Below are 16323 nucleotides of genomic sequence, written 5' to 3' on the forward strand. Positions count from 1 at the left end.
ACAAGGTTCCAATCAGGCACAACTTTAATATCAGGAAATAGAAAAAACACTGCTGTTAAAACTCACTCAATCAAATCTTCCTCTTCAATGAGCTCTTGTTCATCTTTGCATCACTAACATCAGGGGTCACGCTTGGGCAAATGTAGTCATCAACAAAAATCACTACTTAACTAGTCCTGCTGTTAAGTGATAAATAAGTAATATATAGCTACTCGGCATGCATATTTATCAAAGAAAATACCTAGATTCCATCGTGCAAAAAATGCAACAAACCAGCAGTTGTAATTCACTGAATACGAAAAAGGAAAACTACATGTATTAGTTTGTCATGTGTATACATTTATACTTTCATGCATGGAAATGGCTAAGTAATAGAAACTATTTCGAATAGACCATAATGGAAATTTACTTTTTTAAAGCCACATAGTTCAATAACAGCAGAAATGATATGTCTAGATGATATGACAGCTAATGACCTGAGACGGAGATAAAGTGCAGGGATTGGTTGGAAAAGACTTCTGGGGACCTCAGTTCCAGTTTTGTGCTTGATTGCTAATAGACAATATACATCTCTGCACAATACTTTTGATTGTGTTATAAATGTAATCTAAAAACCTTTATAACATCATGGCTTAAAAGTAAGTGAATATTTGTATACCTTTTAAAGACCACACTATAATAGAAATTCTCCTGATTGGTAAATCACTATTGCAACATTCTATCCAGGAACAGATATGGTGCTCTTGCATTGGGTAAAATCTCATTCAGGTGATTTTTATTTTGGATTAATTGTGCTTCTACTCTGTCTAGCTGAAATCAGACTCCTTGTGGGGTCTTAAGAGTTAATATTTCATCTTTATTTGCTGTGTCTCTGTCATGGTTACCACTTGGATGAGCCTCTGGCCATTTCCCTGTCCTCACTGACTGTGCTAGCAGATCCACTTTTGATGCTCCAAGCTTCAGCCATTCTGAGGGCCGCCTAGAAGAAGACAAATGATCTGTCATAAAGACAACCGGAGTTAACAAAGTGAATTTATCAGAGGTTTTGAGGAATCACAGACACTGACCTACTTCTCAGAGATCCACTAATGCTCTTTTGTGCCCTCTGTGGCCCAACTAGGGTTCCAACTCCAGAGCCAAAGAGTCTGGCCCAACGCAGTTCACTGAAGTGTTTATCCTCCAGAGGACTTGTTAAAGATTGTGGCATTTCAATGTTTCCCATTCCGTTTGCTTCATCTTCTTTCTTCTTTGTTCCACACTCTGAGGTGTGTGTCTGATTTTGCCAAGATCCGTCAGTTACCCTTTCACTAACATCACTGTGACCTGTTGAGCTTCTGCTGTTTGTCTGGATAGAGCTCATCTGAAGAAACTGAGCTGACTGGGCAAGAAACCGATGAGGCAGAGGTGCTCTGTGCTTTTGCTTTTCCATACTTTGAGGTTCGGGTGGCAGATGGAGGTCAAAAGGCACCAGGGAGAGTGGCTGCAGCAAAAGAAGCAGCTCTTGAAACAGTTGTCCATAAATTGGCCCCTGGGCCAGAGCCAAGAAACCCCATTGATGATAGTGTTCCGTCACAACATCTATGAATTGAGTATAAAATGAGCATTCATTTTAAAAGTATAAAATGTAGTAAGGAACTACATTGTGACGACAGATAATACATTCCTTTATAGCTGTCACTAAACATTATAATACTTACCTACGCAAGTGTATAAATGATGGATCCAGAATTCCAAAGCACGCAAGCTAAAGAGCAATATGTTCATTAGCTAACTGTACTGTAGCATAACTTTAACAGATGTATTCAGCATTTGACCTACTTTAGCAGATCTATGATGAAGACACTGAGCCGCATGCGACTTGATAACTGGGAACATTTTTTTACCACAGATACCAAGCTGTCAGGCATTCGGGTAGATGAGCCTATGAAGACAGAAACATTGACAATCTTAAGAAAGACAGTGTCCAATCAGCTTTTAAAGGGCACTTCACTTGGGAATGAAGTTGTTCTCTTTCATCATCTCGTGTTCGAGATCCACCTATGGGAAGGGCATCCGTACCTGACCTCTGCAGAAGCATCCAATTGCACCAAGTCTGGCTAGACAGACAGAAGCGCGCAGCCAATGCCAGGTGAGGCCACACCCCCTTACCTACTGGCATATAACCGCTGGGCGCGCTGCTATTCCTCAGTTAACATTCGCTTCTCGCGATCTCTGCATCTCACAGCTCGGTTGATTTTTACTCTGCTCACCTCGTGTCTTCAGGAGGACATATCGGCCAGATCAGCCTCCGCCGGACGTGACAGTTGTTTATTTTCAACTGCTGCTGCTTTGCATTCGGAGCCGCCCACGCTCTCACTATTTTCACCGTTTCTCCTCACGGCTGCCCGCCACGGGATTCTCCGTTTTCTTCGCTGGTATGTCACTGTCCAGGCCTGCAGCCTCTCCAGGGGATAGCCTATCACGGGCCTGCCCGGCCGCGTGTGGCGCCCTTTTCGCAGCTAAGGATCTTCATCAGCTTTGCGTGGTCTGTTTGGGTCTTAAGCACGCTCGGGAAGCCCTGGAGAACCCGGAAAATTGCAGTTTCTGCCTCATGCTGCCTAGGAAGGTGCTTAAACGCCGTTTGAAGGTGGCAGTGACACAGTGCACCGGGCTCAGCCCTTCTGACTCAGATGGGGGACACAGTGATGACGACGCGCTACCGGGGGCCTCCCGGGGCGCAACGTCTCTCATCTGGGCTGACCAGCCCAATCCCGCCTTCCCCGAGGAGGACATCTTCAGGGACAACCTCGCTCTCGTCCACGAACCGCCCGGTTCTGGCGAAGAGGAGGATGCGGCCATTCTTGGGGTTTCAGAGGACGAGGAGGCCATCCCGCCCTCTGGTGTTCCCCAGGTTACCTTGAGGCTCTGCCTCAAGCCATCCTCCTGGAAGTGTGTGAGCGAGCGGCCGCTCGTCTCAACATTGAATGGCCGGCACCACAGAGCGCCACCGACCAGGAGAGGGATATTTATGATGGGAAAGTGCTGGGACCCCCTCCCGGCCCGAGGAAACAACTCTTCCCCATCCTCCCGGCGTGCGCGAAGCACATGAGGTATTATTGGAGCGACCCGCTCGACTTCAGACACGGTCTCACGGGACTCGAGGTTAAGGACATGGCAGCGCACGGTATGGGCGAACCTCCCACCGTTGAGCCTTCCATCGCCAGGCACCTTAACCCCGCTCAGGGCGGGCTGCTCGCTTCCCCCTAAGCCGGTCTTGCCCAACAAGATGGACCGTTTTGCTGCCTCCGTTCACCAGGCAGCTTATAAGTCCTCGGCCGTGGCTGTCAGGGCCCCTAATGTTTCTTCACTACTCTCCGCCTACCAGGCGGAGATCCTCGAAGAGTTAGGGCATCAATTGGAAAAGGGATATCCTTCTGAAACCTTGTGGAAGGAGATCCTTACGGTGAACGACCTCGTCCTCCGTAACGCTCGGCAGGCTGTCCAAGCTTGCGGGCGCTCCATGGCGCTTTCCGTGGTGGGAGACCGCGTGCTCTGGCTGAACCTGTCAGGACTCCCTGACAGTGAGAAACGGCGCATCACGGGCGCGCCAGTGGAGCCCGGCAGGGCTCTCTTCGGCCCCGCCGTCGCACTGATGCAACAACGATGTGACGATAAGAAGGAGGATGAGGCTTTCAAGCTTTGCCTTCCCAGGAAGGCGGTCCCACGCCAGGCGCCCCCTGTGCGTTTGCCTAACCCACCGGCTACGGGACGACAGTTTCACCAGGGCAAGGAAAAGCCCCGCAACAAACCACCCCCTCGGCAACATAACCCAGCACCTTCAAGCAAGCACTGGGGTAAGCCCGCTCCCGCCGCGGCCGCGGCCGGGAGACCTGCGAATTCCAACCCCACCGACTCGAAACGCAAGCGGCCTGCCTGATGTTCAGCCGATGGGGGCATCGAGTCCATGTTCACGGGCCGCGAGCCCTTCGGACTCCCTCCTCTTCTAGGACCCCTGTCCAAAAGACCCAGGGGGTCCCGCGGATGGGTCAGCTCACCGCCTGTCGAGACTGCCCAGCTCGTGTGTTCGAGAAATGTGTGTTTTCCCCCCACGTTCAGGGGGCCCTTTGTGAGGGAAAGTTTAAGTACAGTGACACCACACTGCCCACACTCTGTTCCCCTCACTCTCTCAATAAAGGCTTCGGCCCCAGTGTTTGCCCAACACAAAACACACAAAACACAAAAAAATACGAATCAAATGAATTCGTTTCGGAGAGAAAACCTCTCTCCGCAGAGAGAACTCATCTCACTGCGGAGAGAGAAAATCCCTCCGAACCCCTGCATGTCGCCTCTAGTGTGCCCACTAGATGGCGCCATTGCATCACAAATAAACCTGTTGGTCTCACACAGCTCCGCTCTGGCCCGAGCGGGAGCACTCGCGAGTCACGAAGCGGCTTGGCGAACCGTTTCAGCTCCCGAGTGGGTAATGCGTACAGTAATGCAGGGCTACAGATTGCAATCTGAGTAAAACCCCCGCATTTCAACGGCATTCTCTTTTCTCACACGAAAGAGAACGCCTCTCACATTCTGAAAGAGGAAGTTTCATCTCTCCTAAACAAGGGAGCGATTCGGGTGGTACCCCCCAATCTGATGAACCAGGGTTTTTATTCACGTTATTTTCTGGTCCCGAAAAAAGGCGGCTCGCTCCGCCCTATCTTGGACCTTCGAGTGTTGAACAAACATTTGAGGAAATACAATTTCAGAATGCTGACACAAGGCGCACTCGCCCGTGCCATAAAACAGAACGACTGGTTCACATCAGTCGATCTGAAAGATGCTTTCTTTCACATAAGCATCTATCCTCCGCACAGGAAGTTTCTTCGTTTCGCCTACCAGGGCATATGTTACGAATTCACAGTTCTTCCGTTTGGACTCAGTTTGAGTCCCCGGTCTTTCTGTCTGTGCGCGGAGGCGGGCTTAGCACCTTTGAGAATATCAGGTCTGAGAATCCTGACTTACGTAGACGATTGGCTCATCATAGCCGAATCAAAGGAGAAGGTGTTGCAGGACACCGGCCGTGTGCTCGCGCACATCACATCGCTCGGGTTCCAAGTGAATGTGAGCAAGAGCAATTTCACGCCCAGTCAGAATGTCATTTTCCTGGGCTTGGAGCTGAACTCGGTCTCCATGCGAGCGCGTCTCTCTCAAGAGCACGTTCGCTCTCTGATGAACTGTCTGTCGCAGTTCAGAGAAGGGGCGAAAGTGCAATATCGCACATGTCTCAGGCTGCAGGGTCTCATGGCTTCATCCACCCAAGTTGTGCCGTTGGGACTCCTGAGGATGAGGGCGTTCATGAAATGGGTTTTGTCACTACATTTCAGACCGATTCGCGACCTTTGCCGCTCGGTAACAGTGACACGCGCCTGCTCGGCAGCCTTGCGCCACTGGGAGAGTGAAGACTTTTACGCACGGGGAACCCCTCTGGGGGCGGTTACGATGCGGAAAGTGGTGACGACAGATGCGTCCTTAACAGGTTGGGGTGCCACCATAGACTGTAAAAAATATGGACAAAGCGTCTGTGAAATGTCACCCATAGACTTTCTGAAGAACGGTTTTGAGGCTGTTTATGGGGGGTATGGGCGGTGCCATCTTGGAAAATCTTACGATATTTCAAATACAAATGTTCAGAAAGGATACAGAGGTGGTATGTTGTGTTGTGTCAGATCATGGCCGAGACGTCAAATTTCAGGAATTCCACTCGGCGCAGCCCGTTATCAGCTGTCAATCACGCGCTTATTTGTCATACATTTTATATCTAAATACGATCTAAACTACCGAATTAGAAAAAAATTCACCCCCCTCACAGTTGTCAGGCACTCGGGACCTATCCAAAAATACAATATAAGTCCATGGGACCCAACATGTTAACATATAAATTTATGCTGTGAAAACGGACATTTTAACATGCGGTCTATGGATATTTGCTCCCTTTTGGGACCTCCCTCCAGCGGATTTTCGATGTATTGCAGTTTTTCGCACTTCCAGGTAGGCTTTTCCACAATTTGTATTTTTCAGATTAGAATGTTGCCGCTTGGGTGCCACCCAGGAGGGCAGAATGGTGAACGGTCTGTGGCCAAACAGACTACGTTCAGCGCACATAAACTATTTAGTGCTTTTAACCATTTGGAAAGCTCTGAATCATTTTTCTGCCTCGCCTGCAGGGACATCACGTTCTAGTACGGTGCGACAATACCACGGCTGTGGCTTATATCAACCGTCAGGGCGGCATGCGCTCGTCGAAACTCCACACTCTAGCTTACAAGCTTTTGGTGTGGAGCAGACGAGTTTTCCTGTCGTTACGCGCAACTCACGTTCCGGGCATCCTGAACAGAGGCGCGGATCTGCTATCAAGGGGAAACTCAATCTACGGAGATTGGCGTCTTCACCCGCAGATAGTGGAAATGCTATGGATGAGATTCGGACGGGCGAGCGTAGATCTATTCGCCTCGCGCGAAAACTACCATTGTCCTATGTTCTTCTCTCTAAGGGACATGGACGCGCCCCTCGGGGTAGACGCACTGGCCCACCCATGGCCCAGAGTGCTCCTGTATGCTTTTCCTCCCCTGTGCCTGGTAATTCCCACATTGGCCAGGGTGAGAGAGCAGGGCCTGTCTCTCATTCTGATAGCACCCAGGTGGCCCAAGGCACCATGGCCGGCGGAGATAATTCCTCTGTTATACGCCGAACCGTGGCGCCTTCCCGTTCGCACAGATCTATTGTCCCAAGCCAACGGGGAGATTAACCACCCCCACCCGGACAGGGTGGCTCTCTGGGCTTGGCCCGTGAGAGGACGAACCTGAACGCACTTGGGCTTTCGCCGCGTGTGGTCGCCACTATTCAGAATGCCAGGGCCGTCTCTACACGGTCCTTATATGACTGTAAGTGGCAAGTGTTCGAAGGGTGGTGCGATGGACGCGGTCTCACATCTTATCAGTGTTCAGTTCCTTGATATTTTGTGTTTCCTTCAAGACCTCATGGGAAAAGGGAGGTCCTTTTCCACCATTAAGGTCTACTTGGCTGCGATTTCAGCCTGTCATGTGGGTTTTGAGGGGTCTACTGTCGGGCAGCACCCTCTAATCCGCAGATTTATGAAGGGTGCACGCCGCTCTTTGCCAGTTATCAAGAGAACTGTTCCGGAGTGGGACCTCTCCATGGTGCTGGAAGCGCTGTCTCAACATCCTTTTGAGCCTCTGGGGAGTATTTCCCTTAAGCTGCTGTTCTTCAAGACAGCTTTGCTCTTGGCCTTGGCATCTGCTAAACGTGTCAGTGAGCTACATGCACTCTCGGTTCACCCCTCGTGCACTAAGTTCTCCCTCAGTGGAGATAAGGTTTCCCTTAAGCCTAACCCGGCCTTCATGCCGAAGTGCTTCCCTGCGTTCACTTCGGAGGTGTTGGAGCTGTCCGCTTTTCACCCTCCACCTTTTACCTCTCTAGAGGATCAGAGGCTGAATGCTTTGTGTCCAGTCCGTGCTTTACTGGCATATATGACCAGGACCAACGCTTTCCGGAAGAGCGACCAGCTCTTTGTTTCATGGGCCCCCCCGCACAGAGGGAGTCCCATATCGAAGCAACGCCTCTCACATTGGGTTGTGGACGCTATAACTATGGCTTATGAAGCAAAGGGAGTGCAGCCCCCAAGGGGCATCAGAGCTCATTTCACAAGGGGCTTAGCCGCCTCTTGGGCCTTGTTTAGGGGAGTGTCACTGCAGGACATCTGCTCCGCTGCCAGTTGGGCTTCTCCTCATACCTTTGTGCGTTACTACCAGCTGGATGTCACCAGAACCTCGGTAGCACATTCGGTTTTAGGGGTGGGGTCTTCTTAGCTCTTCCCTGTAACCCTGTGAAAAAAAAAAAAAAAAACAGTAGGAATGGGCCGGCTGGCCATGTTCATTCCTGTCACCAAACATTTACTTCCCTTATGGGTATAGTTTATGTGCCTTGGTGGGTTGGGGTTACTATCATGTATGTGTCTCATGCATGTTTCATGTCCTGCTTGTCCACAGCAGTTAGGTGTGGCGTCACCTTTGCAGGTTCATGATTAATGGACGTGTCAGGCACCGCCTCCCCGAGGTGACCGTCTTTCTCTGGCTTTCAGAACCTCACTGTGAGTGTATTGGGCAATCGGGGAGCTGTCCATGTCTCTCCCATAGGTGGATCTCGAACACGAGATGATGAAAGAGAACAATAGGTTACTATCGTAACCCCGGTTCTCTGAAACATCGAGTGGAGAGATCCACCAGCTTTGCCCCGCTTGCCGCACGAGAAGCGAATATACTTACTGAGGAATAGCAGCGCGCCCAGCGGTTATATGCCAGTAGGTAAGGGGGTGTGGCCTCACCTGGCATTGGCTGCGCGCTTCTGTCTGTCTAGCCAGACTTGGTGCTATTAGATGCTTCTGCAGAGGTCAGGTACAGATGCCCTTCCCATAGGTGGATCTCTCCACTCGATGTTTCAGAGAACCGGGGTTACGATAGTAACCTATTGTTTCATTTGATTATCATCTGACTGACTCCCACAGACCTGGTTGTGCCGTGGCCTCCACGATGTTCCATAGTTTGTTGCGTTGCTTTCCAATAATCAAGTCAAATTTATACGCTTTCAAACCATTTTGAAGGATGTTCTGGATTGCGGGGTAGAGCTTTTTAAAGACAAGGATGCTGATTGTGGTGCACAGTGAACTGTTTCCCAGTCTGATCTAAAAACAAAATGACAAAACAATTTAAGAGATCTGATTGAGACTTAATCTTCTAAAAGGACTCCATGTCTGTACATTAAGCTACATACACAATTTTGCGTGGCAGTCTAATTAGAAACCATGGGTAATATTTGACATTTCTGTTATATTCAATGATACATCTATCCAATATATTTTGCCCCACTTTCCATATTAGTTATTTTTTTTTTTGGACTCCTGATAGTACCTTTTCCTCTGGGTCTTGTCTTGAGTTGAAATGAGCTATTATTAGATCCACTGCTAAACTCACAGCTTTCAACATACCTTCAGAAAAACAGAAAGAAATGAGAGGGATGGGAATTTAAGACTCAATAAATATTTACACAATGCAAATTTAAAATGCTGTATTTTTAGGTAATTTCTCTCAATCCCTCTAAAGGACACGAACAACTTTAAATGAAGATACGTGAACCATAATATAAAAGCAACATATAGTACTACATACATTTCTGTTCACATAGAAACACACATACAAACATGCCGAGTGTGTTAGCCAATCTGAGGCAGTGAGAGTTAAAAGTAGGTCACATTTTCCCCTTCAGGGAAGCAAAGGCAATGCTGCAGAGATCCACTCTGAATCTTTCTGTAGCAGAAGGGATTTTTGCCTTCAATGGCAGTCAATTGTACTTCAGTGTTTTCTGCATTTGGAATTCCTATGCAGCACAAGCTATTGTAGAAATGTTCATATTCACATACGTCTCCATACATATCATCACATTGCTATTCAGAATAACAAAAACAGAACATTACATATTGGCAATTGATAATAATAATAATCATGTAATAATGTAAGATGGGTGTTTAGCAGAATATTTATCATCTCACTTCTCTTGTGTAGAATATCAATTGAAAGAATATCTGAAGGGGCTTCTGGGGAAAGGCAGAACTCGTCAGGGGGTCTGTCAGTCATAGAGAATGAGTCACTGTGTTGACGCTCCCTCATAACACCTGCAGAGTTAAGGAAGCACGCATAAAATTTGACTTAAATGCATAACTTCTGCCAGATTGTTTAGTATAAATTTAGGTGCGACGTTGCACAAAGGTTTTACGCACAAACATCCACATCAGTACAGTAAGTGAATGGAAACAATAACATGATTTGAGATTCAATGACACTTACAAGGTGATCTCATTGGCCCAAAGATGTAATGAGCATTGGTCTTGGGTTCTTCATTGGTGCAAACCTGTGATGCAGCTTCAAGAGGCCAAAGGGATTTTTGTCCAGTGCCGGGTAGAGAGATGAGGGAGGAGATAGAGGTCAAGGAGGTGACTGATGTAATGGCAGGGGAGGAGCTTTGATGTAAAGGGTGGGATGCATCCAGAGGACCTGTAGTCTTCTCTAAAATTACTGGTGGAGTCTGAGTCTGAACAAGGGGCACCTGCTCAAGAAGACAGTTGTGAGAAGACTGTTTTCCAGACCAGGATTGTTTTTGACTTTGACTTGAGCAGGCCTTTGGACTCCGTTCTGTTTGCTCTGGGCTTTGAGGGTTTCTTGGTCTCATATTTGGACTCATATGTGGATTTCTGTTCATCAAGTCCTGGTGAATAAGCCCTAACATTGTGCTGGGTTGGGTACAATGGGGTCGATTATGGGGCAAAATAGGACTTGATGTGCAGGTGGAACAACTGTCTGAACTGGTCGCTGCCTCCAGGTGAATGTTAGAGGAGCTCCCGAGAGGAGAGGGTTGTACATGGTGCGGGTGTGCCTTGCTTTTGCAAGGAGCTTTGGATGGACCAGCCTTGTTGTACTTGTGGCTCATGTACTGATTAAGAAGAGAACCAAGAGTCTTGCTCTGTTGTTTTCCTGAGGGTGCCTGAAGCACAAAGGGCTGAATGGGGAGAAAGGTGGGCCTTTGTGCTTTTGTGAATCGCACAACTTCTGGGGATGAAGCACATGCACCTGTAGACACAAGAAAAAAATTGTGGAAAATCGTTATGGTTTTTCTATAAAACAAAGAACTGAATAAACAAAATATTAGGGGCTTTCTAGTTTTTTTTTTACCTTCTGGATTGGACTGATTACTGCTGTCAGCACCCATGGACTCTGCTGCCATCTCTGAATCATCCTGTTTCTGAATGGAGGAGAGATTCTGGATAAAGTGTGAGCCTAATGGATCCTCTATGCTCTTTTTCATAGATGATTCTCCATTTCCCTTCTTACATCGGACAATTTCTGCAAAACAGGTGGCGTGTTTCCTAGATAGAGGTGAAGATGCATTTGTGTCTAAATGGCAGGGACAGCTGTTTTGCAGGGCTCCCAGCTTCGATAAGACAGAGCATTTCTGGCTGCCAGTCCAGCTCTGAGACTGAGGAGTCTTGATATAATTACAACTACCATGTTCTCTTGAAGCGGACTGACAAGGTTTTATGTGCGTCATCCTCTCTCCCTTAGATTGGTCCTTATTCTTCCCTTCATCACCCTGGAAAGGTTGGAAAATTTGTAGTTTCACTGTTGTGGATATCACTCAGTAGATGTATATTATACATAAACATCAAATAATTTGACTATTCAAGGACAGTATATATGTTACAACACATTAATCCCTTAATCAAACCCTAAAACTAGAAATTTACCATAGGTATGGTACGATAATGGCTTAAATACCTGGTGTTCACTTTGGTCAACCTTTGGCTTCTTCTTTTCATCTCGCACTGAATGTCCAAAAAGGAAATATTCTGAAGGTGGAGAACAGCTTCCATGGCTTTGAGTCTCAGAGAAACTGGTCAAAGAGGACCAGGGTGGGCTGGGTGAAGACTGGGATGATATGTCACATGTCACCAGTTTATAGTAATTCTGGGAGGAACCTGCTAACCGTGCCTGACTCTGCAGACACATGGTGAGGTCAGAAATGTCCATTGATGGGAAACCATCAGAGTTGGATGGATAAATGTTGCAGTTTGGATCACTGCTGTGAGATGACCAGCTGGGCAAAGGGTTTGAACTGTCTTGTAACATTGAACCTGATCCATGAACAGGACTATCTAGGCTAAGTGGAGTTGCAGGAACTGCATTGTTGGTTTTGTTGTATATGGCACTAAAGTTAACTAGTACTCCATCTGAGCTATTACATGAAGAGTCAGTGATATAGTCTGTTTGGTTTTGAGAAAAGGATTCAATAAGACTTTCAGTTGGAGCCCAGCTTCCAGGTTCCTCTAGAGTTTGCTTGCTAAAGTCTTCCACATCACCCCAATCCTGGTCATCACATTCCATTAATACAGGGGTTCCTTTGCTTTCACCGCATGTATCAAGCTCCCTCCCTTGTTCTTTGTTTTCTTTGGCTTGGCTAAACGTATTCATATTACATTGAGTCACATTTCCTTGTAGTTGAAGGGATGACCCCTCATAGTACTTATGCAAGTTGTCTCCCTCCGAGTCCTCATCCTCTTCATCCTCATTCACTTCTGATTCAGGGATGAAGAGGTTTTGCAATCTGGGATTACCTCTTCGATGGGATGGCTCTTTATTTAGTTGAGGACTGGTTGATGGTGAGTTCTCTGACAAAACACAAAGCATTGGGAACGATTTATATCCTCTAGAATTTTCAGTCCCCTTCTTGTCTGCTGTTTCTGTTGAACTTGACTTGCTTGTGTGGCTTAGACCGCCGTAGTCAAGTGCTTCCCTCGGCAGATCTCCTCTCTCGGGTAGGGATATACTGTGGGTTAAATTCAGAGAGCGTGGCTGCCTAGATGTCTGTACCGAGTTATGTAGGTGCCACCCAACAGACTGGCCATGGATGTGGTACACAATCAGAGTTTCTCCTGACTTTGGGGAGACGTCCATTTTCTAAGCACAGCACTTCAAAGCATTAGTCTTTGCATGGCAGGCTGGTTAAGTGACAAACACAGTGAATGCAAAGCTCAGTGTCTGCATTTTTATTGCTTTCAAGCAAGAATCTTAATGGAGAAAATAAGCATTCAGTGGATTAGCTATAGTAATGCTTTCATATAAATCATGACTCCATACTTTACCAAACTTAAAGGGTTAGTTCACCCAAACATTTTATAAGGGCACATTTATTACTCACCCGCATGTCGTTCCAAACCCGTAAAACTTTCGTTCTTCTTTGGAGATTAATCCACTGAAGTCACATGGATTACTTGAACGATGTCTTTACTACCTTTCTGGGGCTTGAAAGTGGTAGTTGCGTTGCTGTCAATGGAAGGACAAAAAGCACTTATATTCCATCAAAAAGATCTTCTTTTGTGTTCCGAAGATGAACGAACGTCTTACAGGTTTGGAACAACATGAGGGTGAGTAATTAATGACAGAATTTAAATTTTTGGATGAACTAACCCCATAAAATCAAATTTTCCATATAAACCAATAAATCACATAGATTTGCTCTGATCTTTATGGGTGCGTCCCAATAACCATATACGTTTTTTAATGAGATTATTTGTAATTACAATAGATTAACTCCCTCCTTCATTACCACTTCGCCACTTCATTGCCTTATACTGTATATCCCACATTGGTTATAAAAACAATGGCAAAAAAACAAGCTTTTTTGTTGTTGTTGTGAGAACTGTCAATTGAGTTCCGTTGTTTTCATACAAATTTTATTTTCTATCCCCTAACCCCAAAACATTATTTATTAAGTTTATTAATCTGGATTCCTCACAGGAACCGTTGGCTAGACCCCAGATTAAACCTGAATACACACATACATTACACACATTTACTAAACGAAGACAGTATAGATTTCTCATGTTGCAGCAATTATAAATCCTACAGACTAACCCTTAAAAAAACCTATTGAGATTGTAAAACATCATTATGTAACTTTTGATTTATAAATAATTTTTCCGATTAAAGTCATGTCAGAATGTTTCAAAAAGAAAAATGTCATATTTTGCTAACTTATGGTGATACTTTTGTCCCCAAATAGCTTAGTAAAATAAACACTGTAATGAAAGATACTCAACAATATATTTGTCATTTTAGTATTTTAGTTAATAAATTCTTTTACCTCTTTCTTCAAATTCCAGCCCTAGAATTCTATGTTTAAGTAACAGTAAATTAGGACCCTGTGGTCAGGCTGTTAGCACGGGGCAACTGCATAAACTCACCGAGCCGTAAAGCTTCATCAATCCGAGAGCCAGCACATAGTCACTCTCATTCTGTCTGCACAGTAACTAGAGCAAACACACTGCATGATCACAACATAATGCTCTACATCCACTCAGCAGAGACTAAGCAAATAAAAATAAAACACGAAAAGATAGGAAACGGGTAACGTCCCTCTTGTTGTTCCTCTTTAGTCACACTTCTTTCTGCTCGCTCTGCACTCCTCACAGCTCATCTGTTCCTCATACCTCCCCTCCTCCCCCTGTACAGTGGTTCTGAGCCCCACAGTCCTAGCAACAGCATCACAGACCCCACTGAGCATGCTCAGTGCTTTGTTGTTGAGGGATCATATTTGAGGGGATGGCAGATTTGCCTCTGCTCTCAGATTGAACACTGACTCATAGAAGACTTTTCTAAAATTGAGATCCTCAATGAGAAACGAATGTTTTAAAATTAGGGTCGAAACCCCATTTCTTTCGAGAGGCTTAAAAGGAATAGGTCACCTAGAAAGGAAATTCTGTCATTATTTACTCACCTTCACTTAATTCCAAACCACTTTCTTTCTACCGTGGAACTGTTGTTTTGAAGACTGTGCTGGTTGCTCTTTTCCATGCAATTACAATGGCGACTGGAGCCTCAAAAAAGACACAAAAGCATTATAAAAGTGGTCCTTAAGACTCAGGCACTATCTTCCAAATTGAAGAACAAGTTATTATTTATTGATAATCTTCCCATCCATTGAGCTGTTAATGACAGGAGTTATTTATGAATCTTAAAACATAAATTTTATATTTTGGGTGAACCAATCTTTTACTGTTACATGAAAGAGCTGTTCAGTATTATACAGTACTTATCTTTGAGGTAAGTTACAGAAAAAAATTGGCTGCCACAATAATCATCTGTTTCTGGTTGTCCTCATCCACCCCATGTCATTAATGAGTTGAAAGACTTGCCTTTGATGACGCATGGATATGGATAATCTCACAAACATCTGGTGTAGGCACTGATGGAAAAGGTGGCTAAATCCCTTCGCCTGAATGCCTCTGTCTCTCAGTTCAACAAACCATTGGGGAAAAGCTCATATTTGTATCCACCATACACATGGTAAACAACAACAAGCTCATCAGATTATATATCAAAAAGCTTACTGTCTTTTCTGTTAATCTACTGACCTAAATCAGTATAACATGTATAAACAGTATAAATCATGATACGATGCCTCAAAAATATTGTTGTTTCTAATCAAGAACAGCTGAAGATAGCATATACGCAAATTTATTGGTCACATGGTAGAAGCTAAAATATGCTAAAGGTAACTCGTACTCTATATAGCATTTTAATAGTATAATAACTAACTGTACAGTAAATATAATGATCTGCATGTAGTGCTTTGCATAGGTTGACGAGTACACATCATTCAGAGCTTCATTAGGACAAGTGGCCTGTCACTCAAACCTCCTGTATATTTTCATCAAGCTCATCCGGTGCACTCAAGCAGAAGACAAAGACAAAAAGAGCCTTGTTTTTCCAGGGGAAGTCTTGTGGTCATTTTGTGTAGATATGGACATGAACGCAACATGATGATAATCGGAGCACTGGGCTCAATCAAATCTCAATGTTTGTCAGTCTTTGAGCATACTTGGAAGAAAGCTCAAAACTATGTAACATTGTTAGTAAGGACAAGCCTTACAAAGTGTTCTTACAAATGCAGTTTCCAAAAGAGACATTTTCCTTGTATAAGAAAATACAAAGAACAGCTATTTTATGTTTGTTATTGGTTAATTATTAGGTGTTTTTAACTACTATGTACTTATGTAAAAAAAAAAAAATATTGGTACAATGTACTTATTTTATTAATGTTGTACTGCAAAACATGTGGGATACTGGTAAGGTTAGGATGGGTTTGGTGATATGAGTAGGCTTTAGGATGGGTTAAGGTGTACGGGAAAGGTCAATAGTGTAATTATAGATGTCATTACAGACATCACAGCTGTAATTACATGCATTAAGTACAATGTAAAAACATGTGTGTACACAAGAAGTGCATTGTATCAGATGCTTAAATGTTATTACATAGTAGTAGTTAAAGACTTAATATTAAGTCAATATATTAACTTAATTCCGGCAGGAAATGACTGAGGTGCGCAAGGCATCTAACTCCCAATCCCTTCCCGGGCGCCACAGCAAAAATGGCTGTCCGCTGCTCTGGGTTTGTGTGTCCATGGTTTGCAGTGTGTGTGTGTGTGTGTGTGTTCACTACTCAATATTCCTAATGTGTGTGCACCAACTTGGATGGGTTAAATGCAGAGGACAAATTCTGAGTATTGGTTACCATACTTGGCCTTCACATGTCACTTTTACTTACACTTGAGTAGAATGATCAATGAATTTGAATGAATTGCTTAAAATCTTTTGTTCCATAAATGCATTGGTCTCAGTACTGTGCATTGATTACTACAATATACTAATAAAATAGATTTTATTT

General features: G+C 45.0%; 1 protein-coding gene across 3 annotated transcripts; it reads right to left on the bottom strand.

The window, feature by feature from the left end:
- Window positions 1-113: 113 nt before the first annotated feature.
- Window positions 114-14461, bottom strand: LOC130087090 (AP-4 complex accessory subunit RUSC2). 3 transcript variants are annotated; one of them, XM_056253294.1, is made up of 12 exons: window positions 14374-14461; window positions 13841-13906; window positions 11376-12595; window positions 10773-11190; window positions 9891-10670; window positions 9596-9718; window positions 8958-9034; window positions 8557-8731; window positions 1819-1921; window positions 1698-1744; window positions 1068-1578; window positions 114-979 (listed from the first exon to the last, which is right to left on the bottom strand). In XM_056253294.1, the coding sequence occupies exons 3-12, from the start codon at window positions 12549-12551 to the stop codon at window positions 817-819; spliced, it is 3573 nt and encodes a 1190-aa protein (XP_056109269.1). In that variant the 5' UTR covers window positions 12552-12595; window positions 13841-13906; window positions 14374-14461; the 3' UTR covers window positions 114-816. The 3 variants fall into 3 exon arrangements, with proteins under 3 accessions (XP_056109269.1, XP_056109268.1, XP_056109271.1); XM_056253293.1 differs by lacking the exon at window positions 14374-14461 and having other exon boundaries at window positions 13841-14231; XM_056253296.1 differs by lacking the exon at window positions 14374-14461 and having other exon boundaries at window positions 834-979; window positions 1072-1578; window positions 13841-14233.
- Between the last annotated feature and the right edge of the window lie 1862 nt (window positions 14462-16323).

This window comes from Rhinichthys klamathensis, unplaced genomic scaffold, assembly GCF_029890125.1.
Source record: "Rhinichthys klamathensis goyatoka isolate OS25496 unplaced genomic scaffold, OSU_Roscu_1.1 h1tg000104l_1, whole genome shotgun sequence".
Classification (NCBI taxonomy): domain Eukaryota; kingdom Metazoa; phylum Chordata; class Actinopteri; order Cypriniformes; family Leuciscidae; genus Rhinichthys; species Rhinichthys klamathensis.

Bases quoted from the DNA above. Each gene is read 5' to 3' on its own strand.
- LOC130087090 (XM_056253294.1), bottom strand. From the start codon at position 12,551: ATGGACGTCTCCCCAAAGTCAGGAGAAACTCTGATTGTGTACCACATC. The intron at 11,191-11,375 runs GTATTTAAGCCA...CAACCTTTCCAG, and splicing joins TTGACCAAAGTGAACACCAG to GGTGATGAAGGGAAGAATAA. The intron at 1,579-1,697 runs GTAAGTATTATA...CTCAATTCATAG, and splicing joins TCATTTATACACTTGCGTAG to ATGTTGTGACGGAACACTAT.